The sequence below is a fragment of the Oncorhynchus kisutch genome, linkage group LG15, assembly GCF_002021735.2.
Source record: "Oncorhynchus kisutch isolate 150728-3 linkage group LG15, Okis_V2, whole genome shotgun sequence".
NCBI classification, from domain to species: Eukaryota; Metazoa; Chordata; class Actinopteri; order Salmoniformes; family Salmonidae; genus Oncorhynchus; species Oncorhynchus kisutch.
This window is the reverse complement of record NC_034188.2, coordinates 5,932,393-5,951,946: the sequence shown is the minus strand read 5'-3', so window position 1 is coordinate 5,951,946 and position 19,554 is coordinate 5,932,393. Positions and strand designations below refer to the sequence as shown.

Below are 19,554 nucleotides of genomic sequence, written 5' to 3'. Positions count from 1 at the left end.
AGAGAGATAGAGGAGAAAGAGAGAGAGAGAAAGAAAGAGAGAGAGAGAGAAAGAAAGAGAGAGAGGAGAGAGAGAGAGAGGAGAAAGAGAGAGAGGGGAGAGAGAGCGAGAGGAGAGAAAGAAAGAGAGAGGAGAGAGATAGAGGAGAAAGAGAGAGAGAGAGAAAGAAAGAGAGAGAGGAGAGAGAGGAGAAAGAGAGGAGAAAGAGAGAGAGAGAGAGAGAGGAGAGAGGAGAGAGAGAGAAAGAAAGAGAGAAGGGGGGAGAGAGAGAGAGAGAGAGAGCAGGCATGTGGGCAGAAAGGCACTCCCCCTCCATCCCCCTCTCGCTCTCTCTCCCTCCCTCCAGACATAGAGACAGGAAGGCCCTACAGGATCTTCCTATGGTCTAATTCACCAGCTGTACACACGGTCTTTACCTTCCTCTCATACCTGGTCTAACTCAACATGGTCTTTACCCTCTGGTCTTTATCATCTTTGAAATGCAAGAGAAAGGCCATAATGTATTATTCCAGCCCAGGTGCAATTTAGAAGTTGGCCACTAGATGGCTGCAACGCATGTGCAAAGTTTAAGACTGATCCAATGAACCATTGTATTTCTGTACAAAATGTTGTATCAAGACTGCCCAAATGTGCCTAATTTGTTAATGAATCACTTTTCATTTTCAAAATTGTGCACTCTCCTCAAACAATAGCATGGTATTATTTCACTGTAATAGCTACTGTAAATTGGACAGTGCAGTTAGATTAACACAATTTTAAGCTTTCTGACAATATCAGGTATGTCTATGTCCTGGGAAATGTTCTTGTTACTTACAACCTCATTCTAATCGCAATAGCCTATGTTAGCTCAAACGTCCCGTGGATGGGACACCGATCCCAAAGGAGTTTGAACTCATCTTTACTTTTACTCCAAGTATGATTGGACACTCAAGTCTCTGGTACCTGGTCTAACTCAACATGGTCTCTACCCTCCTCTGGTTCCTGGTCTAACTCAACATGGTCTCTACCCTCCTCTGGTTCCTGGTCTAACTCAACATGGTCTCTACCCTCCTCTGGTTCCTGGTCTAACTCAACATGGTCTCTACCCTCCTCTGGTTCCTGGTCTAACTCAACATGGTCTCTACCCTCCTCTGGTTCCTGGTCTAACTCAACATGGTCTCTACCCTCCTCTGGTTCCTGGTCTAACTCAACATGGTCTCTACCCTCCTCTGGTTCCTGGTCTAACTCAACATGGTCTCTACCCTCCTCTGGTTCCTGGTCTAACTCAACATGGTCTCTACCCTCCTCTGATTCCTGGTCTAACTCAACATGGTCTCTACCCTCCTCTGGTTCCTGGTCTAACTCAACATAGTCTCTACCCTCCTCTGGTTCCTGGTCTAACTCAACATAGTCTCTACCCTCCTCTGGTTCCTGGTCTAACTCAACATAGTCTCTACCCTCCTCTGGTTCCTGGTCTAACTCAACATAGTCTCTACCCTCCTCTGGTTCCTGGTCTAACTCAACATGGTCTCTACCCTCCTCTGGTTCCTGGTCTAACTCAACATGGTCTCTACCCTCCTCTGGTTCCTGGTCTAACTCAACATGGTCTCTACCCTCCTCTGGTACCTGGTCTAACTCAACATGGTCTCTACCCTCCTCTGGTTCCTGGTCTAACTCAACATGGTCTCTACCCTCCTCTGGTTCCTGGTCTAACTCAACATAGTCTCTACCCTCCTCTGGTTCCTGGTCTAACTCAACATGGTCTCTACCCTCCTCTGGTTCCTGGTCTAACTCAACATGGTCTCTACCCTCCTCTGGTTCCTGGTCTAACTCAACATGGTCTCTACCCTCCTCTGGTTCCTGGTCTAACTCAACATGGTCTCTACCCTCCTCTGGTTCCTGGTCTAACTCAACATGGTCTCTACCCTCCTCTGGTTCCTGGTCTAACTCAACATGGTATCTACCCTCCTCTGGTTCCTGGTCTAACACAACATGGTCGCTACCCTCCTCTGGTTCCTGGTCTAACTCAACATAGTCTCTACCCTCCTCTGGTTCCTGGTCTAACTCAACATGGTCTCTACCCTCCTCTGGTTCCTGGTCTAACTCAACATGGTCTCTACCCTCCTCTGGTTCCTGGTCTAACTCAACATGGTCTCTACCCTCCTCTGGTTCCTGGTCTAACTCAACATGGTCTCTACCCTCCTCTGGTTCCTGGTCTAACTCAACATGGTATCTACCCTCCTCTGGTTCCTGGTCTAACTCAACATGGTCTCTACCCTCCTCTGGTTCCTGGTCTAACTCAACATGGTCTCTACCCTCCTCTGGTTCCTGGTCTAACTCAACACGGTCTTTACCATCTAGTTCCTGGTCTAACTCAACATGGTCTCCACCCTCCGCTGGTTCCTAGTCTAACTCAAAGACATACAGCTGATGCTGATCTGGTGTCAGACTTTACATATTCAGATGACATTACAGGATGAGAGTAGGGAATGAAATTGAAATTATAATTTTTTTCCCACAGTTAATGAATGATTTTGCGAGAAGAGCTCAATTTTTCTGTAGCATATGGGTTCATGTGAAGATGTTTCTGTAGCATATGGGTTCATGTGAAGGTGTTTCTGTAGCATATGAGTCGGCTTTCTATTCCGCAACAAAGCCTCCTTCACTCACGCCGCCAAGCTTACCCTAGTAAAACTGACTATCCTACCGATCCTCGACTTCAGCGATGTCATCTACAAAATGGCTTCCAACACTCTACTCAGCAAACTGGATGCAGTCTATCACAGTGCCATCCGTTTTGTCACTAAAGCACCTTATACCACCCACCACTGCGACTTGTATGCTCTAGTCGGCTGGCCCTCGCTACATATTCGTCGCCAGACCCACTGGCTCCAGGTCATCTACAAGTCCATGCTAGGTAAAGCTCCGCCTTATCTCAGCTCACTGGTCACGATGGCAACACCCATCCGTAGCACGCGCTCCAGCAGGTGTATCTCACTGATCATCCCTAAAGCCAACACCTCATTTGGCCGCCTTTCGTTCCAGTACTCTGCTGCCTGTGACTGGAACGAATTGCAAAAATCGCTGAAGTTGGAGACTTTTATCTCCCTCACCAACTTCAAACATCAGCTATCTGAGCAGCTAACCGATCGCTGCAGCTGTACATAGTCTATTGGTAAATAGCCCACCCTTTTTCCCCTACCTCATCCCCATACTGTTTTTATTTATTTACTTTTCTGCTCTTTTGCACACCAATATCTCTACCTGTACATGACCATCTGATCATTCATCACTCCAGTGTTAATCTGCAGAATTGTAATTATTTGCCTACCTCCTCATGCCTTTTGCACACATTGTATATAGACTCCCCTTTGGTTTCTACTGTGTTATTGACTTGTTAATTGTTTACTCCATGTGTAACTCTTTGTTGTCTGCTCACACTGCTATGCTTTATCTTGGCCAGGTCGCAGTTGCAAATGAGAACTTGTTCTCAACTAGCCTACCTGGTTAAATAAAGGTGAAATAAAAAAAATAAAAAAATGTGAAGGTGTTTCTGTAGCATATGGGTTCATGTGAAGGTGTTTCTGTAGCATATGGGTTCATGTAGATATTTAACATTGTCACGGCAGATTTCCTCCTCTTCGTCTGAAGAGGTGAAACAAGGATCGGACCAATACGCAGCGTGGTAGGTGTCCATAGTTTTTAATAAGAAAAACTCAACATGAACACAAATACAAAATAACAACGTGAACTGGCAACAAAACAGTCCCGCGTGGCACAAACACTTACACAGGAAATGATCACCCACAAAATACCCAAAGAATATGGCTGCCTAAATATGGTTCCCAATCAGAGACAACGATTGACAGCTGCCTCTAATTGAGAACCAATCTAGGCAACCATAGACATACAATTTACCTAGACAGGAACCCCGCCCCATAAACATACAAACCCCTAGACAAGCAAAACACATAAATCACGTCACACCCTGACCTAACCAAGATAATAAAGAAAACAAAGATAACTAAGGCCAGGGTGTGACAAACATGACTTGTCATGCGTCTTCTGCACTCAGTTATTCCCCTCCACAAACACAAATAAATCAATATTTACACACATTGATCGAAGTTTTTATATTTCAAAACTAAGTTAAAGTTTGGCACATGTCTACACCTCACAGGCATTCAATGGGATTTCTGTGTTTATCTCTCTGCTTTCACTCTGAGTGTTTCCGTTATTCCATCTGAAAGACAGGGTTGCTTGGGAAATGTGAAATCGGTAGCCTCGTCAACTCTATGATGGCACTATCCAAGCTCTGATACTAGACAAACTCACCGCTCTCTCTGCGCCACAGTCAATGTGAAGTCAGTCAGTTTGTGTGTGTGCGCACTGGACTGGGTGGAGGCGAGCTGAGCCTGTGCTGTAGGTACCAACAGCTTTTGCAACGAAAACGAAATCCGATCCTCTGTCGAGCAGAGCTGCAGAAGGGTGTGTGTGGTGGGGAGGGAAGCGGATACAGCTAAATTGGAAAAGCTTGTGGAACGGCAACTAAAAGAGCGATCTGACTTTTTAAAAAGGTAAGGAACGACTGAAAAAGGGACTGGGATATTTACTTTGTAACTTCCTCATAGAGCAGAACATTTATCAGTAAATGTCTTTCCACCCAAAACTGAATGTTTCCTTTGGTTTGAGAGCTTTAGGGAGAAGTTTTTTATTTTTTTACTTTAAATGTGCGTGCGCTTTATTTTTTCCAGATCTGTGTGGTGAAATGCTGTTTTAGTGGACTTTTCCATATTGTAATTTATGCTCTAAAAAATGCACATCGGTTAAACGTCTCAGTTTATAATTCATGTATGATGAATGTTCCATGTGATGCGTAAATTAATGTACTGAAAAGTGAATCCACGGTATTTCATGGCCATATGGTATCTGCGTTTTCTGTCTGAAGTGTAGTCTACAGTCTCTTATGACGGTTTATAATTTGGCAGAAACGGTTGGAAAAATGGTTGTCAGTCATCATAGTTCTGCTTTCGAGACGTTTTGCGGTAATAACGTAGCCTAGGTCATTCAATTCCTCATCCTGACCATTTACGGAATAGTAAATGCACACACATAACTCAGTGTACTACCATTCCATAAAATACCTGTCAGGAGATGATCTTCCAAGGTCACTATTTTGGTCGTCAATATTTCGTTGTCATATCAGAATGCTCATGATTGGTTGTTTGCATGTCTTCACAGCTAGTCACCTGATAGGTGATTGAATCCCAAATGGCACCTTGTTCCCTACATAGTGCACTACTGTCTGTCTCCCTCATGCACCCTCTCTCAATTTCAATTCAATTCAAGTGAAGTAGATAATAAACAAAAGTCTAAATAAACAATAAAACAATAAAAAATCCTAAACATTAAACAGAAGTTCAGAAAGAATAATGACATTTCAAATGTCGTGTTGTAACAATGTGCAAATAGTTAAAGTAAAAAAGGGAAAATAAATAAACATAAATATGGGTTGTGTTTGTTCTTCACTGGTTGCCCTTTTCTTCTCTCCATCACGCCCCCTCTCCTCCTCTCTCTCTCTCTGTCTCCATCACGCCCCCTCTCCTCCTCTCTCTCTCTCTGTCTCCATCACGCCCCCTCTCCTCCTCTCTCTCTCTCTGTCTCCATCACGCCCCCTCTCCTCCTCTCTCTCTCTCTTATCTCTCTCTCTGTCTCCATCACGCCCCCTCTCCTCCTCTCTCTCTCTCTTATCTCTCTCTCTGTCTCCATCATGCCCCCTCTCCTCTCTCTCTCTCTCTCTCTCTCTCTCTCTCTTATCTCTCTCTCTGTCTCCATCACGCCCCCTCTCCTCCTCTCTCTCTCTCTCTTATCTCTCTCTCTGTCTCCATCATGCCCCCTCTCCTCTCTCTCTCTCTCTCTCTCTCTCTGTCTCCATCACGCCCCCTCTCCTCCTCTCTCTCTCTCTCTCTCTCTCTCTCTCTCTCTGTCTCCATCACGCCCCCTCTCCTCCTCTCTCTCTCTCTCTCTCTCTCTCTCTCTCTCTCTCTCTCTCTCTCTCTCTCTGTCTCCATCATGCCCCCTCTCCTCTCTCTCTCTCTCTCTCTCTCTCTCTCTCTCTCTCTCTGTCTCCATCATGCCCCCTCTCCTCTCTCTCTCTCTCTCTCTCTCTCTCTCTCTCTCTGTCTCCATCACGCCCCCTCTCCTCCTCTCTCTCTCTCTCTTATCTCTCTCTCTGTCTCCATCATGTCTCCTCTCTCTCTCTCTCTCTCTCTCTCTCTCTCTCTCTCTCTCTCTCTGTCTCATCACACCCCTCTCCTCCTCTCTCTCTCTCTCTCTCTGTCTCCATCACGCCCCTCTCCTCTTCTCTCTCTCTCTCTCTGTCTCCATCACGCCCCCTGTCCTCCTCTCTCTGTCTCTCTCTCTCTCTCTCTCTCTGTCTCCCTCTCCTCCTCTCTCCCCCATTGTGGGTTAATTTAATTAAGGTCCAGATACAGTCTGTAAAATCTTAAACACAGATGCAGATGATTCCTGGTCTGGTCGGCTGGCTGTAAATTGTATTTGGAGGGATCACCATTCTATTTAATGTAAGACTCAGAGCCAGGAAGAAAATCTGCCTTTAATATGAACACCCTGGGAAAGACAGGCGTCCCAAATAGTGCCCTATTCCCTACATAGTGCACTACTTTCCCACAGGGCTTTGGTCAAAAGCAGTGCACTATAGGTAGGGGATAGGGTGTCATTTGGGAAGTGCGCCGGGTCAGAGTTTGGAGCCAGCTGGTTGGCTGCTTTAGGGGATATTGTGATTGGCTTGTACACTGTGGTTCCCATCAGTTGATGTACAGTGCCTGTCTTGATGGTCATGGTGTGAAAAGAGGTTGAAGTTTTGTCTGTCTTGATGGTCATTGTGTGGAGAGAGGCTGAAGGTTTGCCTGACTTGATGGTCATGGTGTGAAGAGAGGCTGAAGGTTGGCCTGTCTTGATGGTCCTGGTGTGGAGAGAGGTTGAAGGTTTTCCTGTCTTGATGGTCATGGTGTGGAGAGAGGTTGAAGGTTTGCCTGTCTTGATGGTCATGGTGTGGAGAGAGGTTGAAGGTTTGCCTGTCTTGATGGTCATGTGTGGAGAGAGGTTGAAGGTTTGCCTGTCTTGATGGCCATGGTGTGAAGAGAGGTTGAAGGTTTGCCTGGCTTGATGGTCATTGTGTCAAGAGAGGTTGAATGTTTGCCTGTCTTGATGGTCATGGTGTGAAGAGAGGCTGAAGGTTGGCCTGTCTTGATGGTCCTGGTGTGGAGAGAGGTTGAAGGTTTTCCTGTCTTGATGGTCATGGTGTGGAGAGAGGTTGAAGGTTTGCCTGTCTTGATGGTCATGGTGTGGAGAGAGGTTGAAGGTTTGCCTGTCTTGATGGTCATGTGTGGAGAGAGGTTGAAGGTTTGCCTGTCTTGATGGCCATGGTGTGAAGAGAGGTTGAAGGTTTGCCTGGCTTGATGGTCATGGTGTCAAGAGAGGTTGAATGTTTGCCTGTCTTGATGGTCATGGTGTGAAGAGAGGTTGAAGGTTTGCCTGTCTGGATGGCTGTGATGTGGAGAGAGGTTGAAGGGGTGTTGTTTTAATAGTGAATCACAGTCGGTGATGGTGATAGTGTCTGGACAGAAGCAGAGTTGGATCTGTATTCCAGTGAATCACAGTCACAGGCACAGTTAGAGATCTGCCACTATTAAAACCAGGATCTCAGGGTGGAAACAGAATAGTCATGGTATGGGTATGCATCACCGGAAGTTACGTGGTTAACAATTACAATAGTCACTGAGGATTGTTTGTGATTGGCTATCCAGCAATTTACCACACACACACACACACAAACACACACACACACACACACACACACACACACACACACACACACACACACACACACACACACACACACACACACACACATACACACACACACACACACACACACACACACACACAGTAGCAATTTCCTCACATTTCATTCAGTGAATGCATAAAATATATTTTAGAGAAGTATTCAACCCTCAGTGCAAAGGGATTTCCAACTTCCCACCAGGATACTGGTGATGGCTGAAATGGTTCTGTACATAGAGCTGTGGCTGAAATGGAGAGGAACATAGAGCTGTGGCTGAAATGGAGAGGAACATAGAGCTGTGGCTGAAATGGTTCTACATAGAGCTGTGGCAGAAATGGAGAGGAACATAGAGCTGTGGCTGAAATGGTTCTGTACATAGAGCTGTGGCTGAAATGGTTCGGAACATTGAGCTGTGGCTGAAATGGTTCGGGACATAGAGCTGTGGCTGAGATGGAGAGGAACATAGAGCTGTGGCTGACATGGAGAGGAACATAGAGCTGTGGCTGAAATGGTTCTACATAGAGCTGTGGCTGAAATGGAGAGGAACATAGAGCTGTGGCTGAAATGGAGAGGAACATAGAGCTGTGGCTAAATGGTTCTACATAGAGCTGTTGCTGAAATGGTTTGGTACATAGAGCTGTGGCTGAAATGGAGAGGAACATTGAGCTGTGGCTGAAATGGAGAGGAACATAGAGCTGTGGCTGAAATGGTTCTGTACATAGAGCTGTGGCTGAAATGGAGAGGATCATAGAGCTGTGGCTGAAATGGAGAGGAACATAGAGCTGTGGCTGAAGTGGAGAGGAACATAGAGCTGTGGCTAAATGGTTCTACATAGAGCTGTGGCTGAAATGGTTTGGTACATAGAGCTGTGGCTGAAATGGTTCGGAACATTGAGCTGTGGCTGAAATGGTTCGGAACATTGAGCTGTGGCTGAAATGGAGAGGAACATAGAGCTGTGGCTGAAATGGTTCTACATAGAGCTGTGGCTGAAATGGTGAGGAACATAGAGCTGTGGCTGAAATGGTGAGGAACATACAGCTGTGGCTGAAATGGAGAGGAACATAGAGCTGTGGCTGAAATGGTTCGGAACATTGAGCTGTAGCTGAAATGGTTCTGTACATAGAGCTGTGGCTGAAATGGAGAGGAACATAGAGCTGTGGCTGAAATGGTTCGGAACATTGAGCTGTGGCTGAAATGGAGAGGAACATAGAGCTGTGGCTGAAATGGTTCTACATAGAGCTGTGCCTGAAATGGAGAGGAACATAGAGCTGTGGCTGAAATGGTTCTGTACATAGAGCTGTGGCTGAAATGGAGAGGAACATAGAGCTGTGGCTGAAATGGAGAGGATCATAGAGCTGTGGCTGAAATGGAGAGGATCATAGAGCTGTGGCTGAAATGGAGAGGATCATAGAGCTGTGGCTGAAATGGAGAGGAACATAGAGCTGTGGCTGAAATGGAGAGGATCATAGAGCTGTGGCTGAAATGGTTCTGTACATAGAGCTGTGGCTGAAATGGAGAGGAACATAGAGCTGTGGCTGAAATGGAGAGGACCATAGAGCTGTGGCTGAAATGGAGAGGAACATAGAGCTGTGGCTAAATGGTTCTACATAGAGCTGTGGCTGAAATGGTTTGGAACATTGAGCTGTGGCTGAAATGGTTCTACATAGAGCTGTGGCTGAAATGGAGAGGAACATAGAGCTGTGGCTGAAACGGAGAGGAACATCGAGCTGTGGCTGAAATGGTTTGGTACATAGAGCTGTGGCTGAAATGGTTCGGAACATTGAGCTGTGGCTGAAATGGTTCTGTACATAGAGCTGTGGCTGAAATGGAGAGGAACATAGAGCTGTGGCTGAAATGGAGAGGGTCATAGAGCTGTGGCTGAAATGGAGAGGAACATAGAGCTGTGGCTGAAATGGAGAGGAACATAGAGCTGTGGATGAAATGGAGCAGTACATAGACCTGTGGCTGAAATGGAGCAGTACATAGAGCTGTGGCTGAAATTATTTATGATTAATAAAGGGTTGATCTACAGCCTTGAAGACATTATAAACTGACTGAGGCAGGCAATTGGTCCCAAATAGAATCCTATTCCCTATCCCATTCCTTGAGACAGTGCAACATAGGACTCTGGTCAAAAGTAGTGCACTATGTAGGGAATAGGGAATCTGGGTTGTTGACAGGGAATGTTCTGGGCTGCTGAGGAATGCTTGGTGAGGGACCAGATGGAAGAGAAGAAATTCTTTCTCTTGCTCTGAACGGAGCTCTTAAACTCAGACAATAAACCAAAGCCTCCATTTTCAACAGAAACACTGTAGTTTAAAAAAAATCACATTGTCTAAAGAATTGAGCCACAGTGCCAAGTCGTCTTAGTCAATCTATTTTATTACTGAACAAATAGCTGATGTGTCTGAAATGCCTACCTTACAGTCTCGTGGTATCCAATTGGTAGTTACTGTCTAGTGGTATCCAATTGGTAGTTACAGTCTAGTGGTATCCAATTGGTAGTTACAGTCTCGTGGTATCCAATTGGTAGCTACAGTCTAGTGGTATCCAATTGGTAGTTACAGTCTCGTGGTATCCAATTGGTAGCTACAGTCTAGTGGTATCCAATTGGTAGTTACAGTCTCGTGGTATCCAATTGGTAGTTACTGTCTAGTGGTATCCAATTGGTAGTTACTGTCTAGTGGTATCCAATTGGTAGTTACAGTCTCGTGGTATCCAATTGGTAGTTACAGTCTCGTGGTATCCAATTGGTAGTTACTGTCTAGTGGTATGCAATTGGTAGTTACTGTCTAGTGGTATCCAATTGGTAGCTACAGTCTAGTGGTATCCAATTGGTAGTTACAGTCTCGTGGTATCCAATTGGTAGTTACTGTCTAGTGGTATCCAATTGGTAGCTACAGTCTAGTGGTATCCAATTGGTAGTTACTGTCTAGTGGTATCCAATTGGTAGTTACTGTCTAGTGGTATCCAATTGGTAGTTACAGTCTAGTGGTATCCAATTGGTAGTTACAGTCTAGTGGTATCCAATTGGTAGTTACAGTCTAGTGGTATCCAATTGGTAGTTACAGTCTAGTGGTATCTTATTGGTAGTTACTGTCTAGTGGTATCCAATTGGTAGTTACAGTCTAGTGGTATCCAATTGGTAGTTACAGTCTAGTGGTATCCAATTGGTAGTTACAGTCTAGTGGTATCCAATTGGTAGTTACAGTCTTGTGGTATCCAATTGGTAGTTACAGTCTAGTGGTATCCAATTGGTAGTTACAGTCTAGTGGTATCCAATTGGTAGTTACTGTCTCGTGGTATCCAATTGGTAGTTACAGTCTAGTGGTATCCAATTGGTAGTTACAGTCTAGTGGTATCCAATTGGTAGTTACAGTCTAGTGGTATCCAATTGGTAGTTACAGTCTAGTGGTATCTAATTGGTAGTTACTGTCTAGTGGTATCCAATTGGTAGTTACAGTCTAGTGGTATCCAATTGGTAGTTACAGTCTCGTGGTATCCAATTGGTAGTTACAGTCTAGTGGTATCTAATTGGTAGTTACTGTCTAGTGGTATCCAATTGGTAGTTACTGTCTCGTGGTATCCAATTGGTAGTTACTGTCTCGTGGTATCCAATTGGTAGTTACAGTCTAGTGGTATCCAATTGGTAGTTACAGTCTAGTGGTATCTAATTGGTAGTTACTGTCTAGTGGTATCCAATTGGTAGTTACTGTCTAGTGGTATCCAATTGGTAGTTACAGTCTAGTGGTATCCAATTGGTAGTTACAGTCTCGTGGTATCCAATTGGTAGCTACAGTTTAGTGGTATCCAATTGGTAGTTACAGTCTCGTGGAATCCAATTGGTAGTTACAGTCTCGTGGTATCCAATTGGTAGTTACTGTCTAGTGGTATCCAATTGGTAGTTACAGTCTAGTGGTATCCAATTGGTAGTTACAGTCTCGTGGTATCCAATTGGTAGCTACAGGCTAGTGGTATCCAATTGGTAGTTACAGTCTCGTGGTATCCAATTGGTAGCTACAGTCTAGTGGTATCCAATTGGTAGTTACAGTCTCGTGGTATCCAATTGGTAGTTACTGTCTAGTGGTATCCAATTGGTAGTTACTGTCTAGTGGTATCCAATTGGTAGTTACTGTCTAGTGGTATCCAATTGGTAGTTACAGTCTAGTGGTATCCAATTGGTAGTTACAGTCTCGTGGTATCCAATTGGTAGTTACAGTCTCGTGGTATCCAATTGGTAGTTATTGTCTAGTGGTATGCAATTGGTAGTTACTGTCTAGTGGTATCCAATTGGTAGCTACAGTCTAGTGGTATCCAATTGGTAGTTACAGTCTCGTGGTATCCAATTGGTAGTTACTGTCTAGTGGTATCCAATTGGTAGCTACAGTCTAGTGGTATCCAATTGGTAGTTACTGTCTAGTGGTATCCAATTGGTAGTTACTGTCTAGTGGTATCCAATTGGTAGTTACTGTCTAGTGGTATCCAATTGGTAGTTACAGTCTAGTGGTATCCAATTGGTAGTTACAGTCTAGTGGTATCCAATTGGTAGTTACAGTCTCGTGGTATCCAATTGGGAGCTACAGTCTAGTGGTATCCAATTGGTAGTTACAGTCTCGTGGTATCCAATTGGTAGCTACCGTCTAGTGGTATCCAATTGGTAGTTCGTCTAGTGGTATCCAATTGGTAGTTACAGTCTAGTGGTATCCAATTGGTAGTTACAGTCTTGTCTACTCGCTGCAACTCCCGTACAGACTCGGGAGAGGCGAAGGTCAAGAGCCGTTCGTCCCCCGAAAAAAAAACTACCCAACCAAGCCGTACTGCTTCTTGACACAATGCCCACCTAACCCGGAAGCCAGTGTGTCAGAGGAAACACCTGGCGACCGTGTCAGCATGCACTGCAACCAACCCGCCACAGGAGTCGCTAGTGCACGATGGGACAAGGACATCCCTGCCGGCCAAACCCTCCCTTAACCCGGACAATGCTGGGCCAATTGTGTGCCGCCTCATGGGTCTCCCGGCATAGCCTGGACTCAAACCCAGAATCTCTATTGGCCACAGCTGGCACTGTGATGCAGTGCCTTAGACCACTGCGCCAATCGGGAGGCCAATTGATACATTTTCAAGTACATAACTGTAGAGAACATATGGTAATAAAAAAATGAAAGTTTACATACTCCCAGAAATGTACATGATGGATCATTAGCTTAAACACTAACTTTCACACATCTAGATGGCCAGGTGGGGTGGGTGTGTAGCCAGAGATAGTAGTGGGGTCAAACTGTAGACCCCAGTTCCTATATTTGAACATTTATCAAACAAATCTATGCAACATTTTATCTCTGGGACCTTCAGGATGACAAATTAGAGCAAGATCACTGAATGTAGGTACATTATTTACCTTCAGAGGTGAATGTATCAAACCAGTTGCCATGATAAAAGTGTTTTGTTGTTGTCCACTCTCCTCAAACAACAGCATGGTATTTGTTCACTGTAACAGCTACTGTTAATTGGACACTGCAGTTAGATTAACAAGAATATAAGCTTTCTGCCCATATGAGACATATCTATGTCCCGGAAATTTGAATAATTTTGCACGCCCAATTTTTCAGTTTTTGATTTGTTAAAAAAGTTTGAAATATCCAATAAATGTCGTTCCACTTCATGATTGTGTCCCACTTGTTGTTGATTCTTCACAAAAAAATACAGTTTTATATCTTTATGTTTGAAGCCTGAAATGTGGCAAAAGGTCGCAAAGTTCAAGGGGGCCGAATACTTTCGCAAGGCACTGTACCTCCTCAAACTTGTTAAGACCTTGTTGTCGATGGTTCACGTTAGTTTGAATATTTACAAGCTCCTATTTTTATTTTTACATTTAACCTTCATTTATTTAACTAGGCAAGTCAGTTAAGAACAATTTCTTATTTACAATGACGGCCTACCACCGGCCAAACCCGGACGACACTGGGCCAATTGTGCACCGCCCCATGGGACTCTCAATCACAGCCGGTTGTGATACAGCCGGTTGTGATACAGCCTGGAATCAAAATAGGGTGTCTGTAGTGACACCTCTAGCACTAAGATGCAGTGCCTTAGACAGCTGCGCCACTCAGGAGCCATGTCAGAACCAGTCCAGAACCACTCAAATAGGGGACTTAACATCTAAGATTGACTTACCCATTTAAGCTAATTTTTGAGGCAATACTTTTTTTAACAGAGGTGTTTCCTATAATAGTTGTTAGTTAGCTACCCTCTAATACAGAAAACTAACACATGGCTATTCTGGGGTTATGAGTTTAATTAATGTGTCCAAGCTTTTGTTGCTATCATCAAATAACCATCTTGATTTCTCTCTCCCCCCTCCTCTATCACTCTATTACTCTTTCTCTCACTCTCTCCCTCTCTCTCTTCCTGCACCCCCCCCCCCCCCCCAGACCTGACGCGTAGTGCCAGCCTATCAGAGAAGGAGTTGAAGGAGGCGAGGGTGAGGTCACAGATCATCGCGGCCCAGCTGACCGTCCCGTCTGGCTGCTCCAACTCCCGCGGAGTCCAGCTCTTCAACCGCCGCAAGCAGAGGGTCGACGCCTTCACGCTAGAGAGCTGCGGGGAAAGAACGGGAGGAGAGGAGAGAGACGGAGACAACAGGAACAACAACCTGACATGGGAAGGGGAGAGGGAGGGTCCTAGTGGAGGGACAGAGACAGACAGACAACTGAACTGGAAGAAGGGCAGCGAGACAAAACCACCACTCTGGTCGCCACCTTTTGGAAGTGAGGTCACAGGAAGTGACATCATGGAGGACCCAGGTGACGAGCACATCTACGAGGAAGTGGACGTGATACAAGAGAGACACTTCCAGCCAGTGAACGAGAGAGAAGAGGAGGAGGAAGAGAGGAGTGGAGAGAGAGAAAGAGAGGAGATATACGAGGATATTGAGGGTGAAGTGAAGGATGAGATTATATCAGTAAATGACAACAACACTGGTCCAGTCAGAGAGGAAGTGGGGATGAATAGGGGGTCATACACATACCCCACAGCTCCCCCTGAGACCCGTAATGGCTTCCACAGCACCCAGGGCTCTGCTGGAGAGATCCAAAATGGCGGGCGAGTTTCTATGTCCCTGTCCAGACAGACCCCCACCATCGTCAACCGGACAGCCAGACCCTTCTTCTCCCCACCCACCGTACAGCTTAAGTCCCCAGAGGCCAGGAATCCTGTCATGGATAACAACATACCTCCAGCTCCCTCCTATCTGACCTCCACTCCTCCCCCAGCCCCCTCCTACTCCACTCCCCCTCTCCCTGCTTTCACTGCCACTCGCCCTGTCGCCTTCTCCCCTCCGTCTTGCCCTGTCTCCTTCTCCCCTCCTCCCCCTCTTTCCTCATGCCCCATGTCTCCTCTCCCAGCCTTCCCCATCCATCCTCCTCCTCCCTCCCAGTCTCTCTCCAGTCCTCCTCCCAAGTCTACCGTCATGTTCCCTAGGTCTACACCCGTCCCCCAGTACAACCCTGCTCCTACAGCTGCCCCAGTGTCCCAGTATCTACCCCCCAACCCTCTTGTCACCCAATACATCCCTCCTTCAACCTCCCCCAGACCCAACACCTTTGTCCCCTTCACCCCTCAGCCTATTGGTCAACAGAACCAGCAGCAGCCAATCAAAACGGGCTTTCTGGAGAAAGGGGCGGCGGCCATCAGACGATCGTCAACAGGCAGGAAGTCCATGTTCACCTTTAAGGAGAAGCCTGTCATGGCACCCAACCCTGAACTCCTCTCTCTGGTCCAGGGGAACGATGATAGGAAGAAGCACGGCCTCCGCTCCGTTCCCGACTCAGCCCCAGAGGAGGAGCTGCTGGCTCTGGGGGCCGAGGCCTCTAACTTCTTAGCCAAGGAGGAGGTGAAGGCGGAGGCTGCCAATGTGCCGGAGTGGTCCTCCTGTCTCAAGAGCTCCAGAATCAGGGAACCCAGGGGGCAGTACCAGCCAGAGCAGACCCTGACCAACGCATCAGGGAAGGGGGCCGAGCTGTTCGCTAAGCGCCAGTCCAGGATGGAGAAGTACGTAGTGGAGAACCAGAATGTCTCCGGTGGTGGAGGTGGTCAGATGAGGTCTCCGTCTCCCACCGCGTCTCTGCCGCCATCTTGGATCTATCCATCTAATATGCCTGGTCGGGTCAAAGCTATCGCTAACAACACTGACCTCAGCGCCAGGCTGACACGGACCCTCCAGACCCCTCAGCCTGGGAACAGGAGGCCCAGCCAGCAGGCTTCAACCCCAGCCCCGGTCCTTGCAGAACCAACCCTTGAGTACGGCTGCACCAAGATAGAGATGGACCTCTCCAGGCACCAGCCCTACCAGCTCAACTCCTCCCTGTTCATCTTCAACCCAGTCCAGGACTCTGCCAGCACCGTGCTGAGCGCTCTGCCCCGAGTGGCCCCTCCACCACCCAAACCCATGATCTCATCTGAGGCCTACTCCAGGCAGGCTTCCCTGCCCTCCTCCAACCCTCAGTCACACAAGTACAACAGCCTGCCCCGCTTCAGGCCTACCATGTCCCCGTCACTTCAGCCCCCATCAGGAGGAATTAGAGGTGGGGATAATTATCCTCCACAACACGGGGGGACTCCACAGCTGAGGGACCCCAGGATCACCTCTCCTGTCTCTGCCTTCTCTCCGGAGAGAGTGGCCTCTCCTCGGTCGAGCGTCCAGGCACCCAGACCCACCTTCTCTGCCAAGAGGGCAGGGATCGAACCCCAGGTGTGGAGGTCTTCTTTCTTCTTCTACTGATATATTTACTCTGTTTCTACTCTGCTTCTACTCGGTTTCTACTCTGATTCTACTCTGCTTCTACTCTGTTTCTACTGATATATTTACTCTGTTTCTACTCTGCTTCTACTCTGCTTCTACTCTGTTTCTACTCTGCTTCTACTGATATATTTACTCTGTTTCTACTCTGTTTCTACTCTGTTTCTACTCTGCTTCTACTCTGTTTCTACTCTGCTTCTACTCTGTTTCTACTCTGCTTCTACTGATATATTTACTCTGCTTCTACTCTGTTTCTACTCGGTTTCTACTCTGTTTCTACTCTGTTTCTACTCTGCTTCTACTCTGTTTCTACTCTGTTTCTACTCTGTTTTTACTCTGCTTCTACTCTGTTTCTACTCTGTTTTTACTCTGTTTCTACTCTGTTTCTACTCTGCTTCTACTCTGCTTCTACTCTGTTTCTACTCTGCTTCTACTGATATATTTACTCTGCTTCTACTCTGTTTCTACTCTGTTTCTACTCTGCTTCTACTCTGTTTCTACTCGGTTTTTACTCTGTTTCTACTCTGCTTCTACTCTGTTTCTACTCTGTTTCTACTCTGCTTCTACTCTGAACTGTGTTAACACCAAAGTACAACAGCTAGACAGACAGGAGAACCTTATTTTACTATATTGCACACGACAGATAGTGGATACACACACGCAAAAAAACAATTGTATACCTAGATACTACAGGATTAGACATCACTGGTGATTGTTATTTCACAGTACAAAGCTCAACATAGATTAGTTCCTTGTGGAATCTTGATTTCATGGTTTGGATTTTTGCTGCTTCATTAGTGATTAAACAAAACAGGTCTGCTATGCAACTGACAAACACCCTCTGTATGCTATAGATCCAGAGATCAACTAACACTATGCTATAGATCCAGAGATCAACAAACACTATGCTATAGATCCAGAGATCAACAAACACTATGCTATAGATCCAGAGATCAACAAACACTATGCTATAGATCCAGAGATCAACAAACACTATGCTATAGATCCAGAGATCAACTAACACTATGCTATAGATCCAGAGATCAACAAACACTATGCTATAGATCCAGAGATCAACTAACACTATGCTATAGATCCAGAGATCAACTAACACTATGCTATAGATCCAGAGATCAACAAACACTATGCTATAGATCCAGAGATCAACAAACACTATGCTATAGATCCAGAGATCAACAAACACTATGCTATAGATCCAGAGATCAACAAACACTATGCTATAGATCCAGAGATCAACAAACACTATGCTATAGATCCAGAGATCAACAAACACTATGCTATAGATCCAGAGATCAACAAACACTATGCTATAGATCCAGAGATCAACAAACACTATGCTATAGATCCAGAGATCAACAAACACTATGCTATAGATCCAGAGATCAACAAACACTATGCTATAGATCCAGAGATCAACAAACACTATGCTATAGATCCAGAGATCAACAAACACTATGCTATAGATCCAGAGATCAACAAACACTATGCTATAGATCCAGAGATCAACAAACACTATGCTATAGATCCAGAGATCAACAAACACTATGCTATAGATCCAGAGATCAACAAACACTATGCTATAGATCCAGAGATCAACAAACACTATGCTATAGATCCAGAGATCAACAAACACTATGCTATAGATCCAGAGATCAACAAACACTATGCTATAGATCCAGAGATCAACAAACACTATGCTATAGATCCAGAGATCAACAAACACTATGCTATAGATCCAGAGATCAACAAACACTATGCTATAGATCCAGAGATCAACAAACACTATGCTATAGATCCAGAGATCAACAAACACTATGCTATAGATCCAGAGATCAACAAACACTATGCTATAGATCCAGAGATCAACAAACACTATGCTATAGATCCAGAGATCAACAAACACTATGCTATAGATCCAGAGATCAACAAACACTATGCTATAGATCCAGAGATCAACAAACACTATGCTATAGATCCAGAGATCAACAAACACTATGCTATAGATCAACAAACACTATGCTATAGATCCAGAGATCAACAAACACTATGCTATAGATCCAGAGATCAACAAACACTATGCTATAGATCAACAAACACTATGCTATAGATCCAGAGATCAACAAACACTATGCTATAGATCCAGAGATCAACAAACACTATGCTATAGATCAACAAACACTATGCTATAGATCCAGAGATCAACAAACACTATGCTATAGATCCAGAGATCAACAAACACTATGCTATAGATCAACAAACACTATGCTATAGATCCAGAGATCAACAAACACTATGCTATAGATCAACAAACACTATGCTATAGATCCAGAGATCAACTAACACTATGCTATAGATCCAGAGATCAACAAACACTATGCTATAGATCCAGAGATCAACAAACACTATGCTATAGATCAACAAACACTATGCTATAGATCCAGAGATCAACAAACACTATGCTATAGATCCAGAGATCAACAAACACTATGCTATAGATCAACAAACACTATGCTATAGATCCAGAGATCAACAAACACTATGCTATAGATCAACAAACACTATGCTATAGATCAACAAACACTATGCTATAGATCCAGAGATCAACTAACACTATGCTATAGATCAACAAACACTATGCTATAGATCCAGAGATCAACTAACACTATGCTATAGATCCAGAGATCAACAAACACTATGCTATAGATCCAGAGATCAACAAACACTATGCTATAGATCAACAAACACTATGCTATAGATCCAGAGATCAACAAACACTATGCTATAGATCCAGAGATCAACAAACACTATGCTATAGATCAACAAACACTATGCTATAGATCCAGAGATCAACAAACACTATGCTATAGATCAACAAACACTATGCTATAGA

The 19,554-nt window shown here is 45.1% G+C and overlaps 1 protein-coding gene across 2 annotated transcripts in view; it reads left to right on the top strand.

Annotated features, from left to right (window-relative positions):
- Window positions 1-19,554, top strand: part of LOC109884093 (synaptopodin-like) — a 63,015-nt gene that overhangs the window by 27,959 nt on the left and 15,502 nt on the right. For both annotated transcript variants that reach the window (XM_031789512.1, XM_020476099.2), the window contains one exon: window positions 14,278-16,595. In XM_031789512.1, coding sequence (XP_031645372.1) covers window positions 14,278-16,595 — 2,318 coding nt within the window. The remainder of the gene's footprint in view (window positions 1-14,277; window positions 16,596-19,554) is intronic.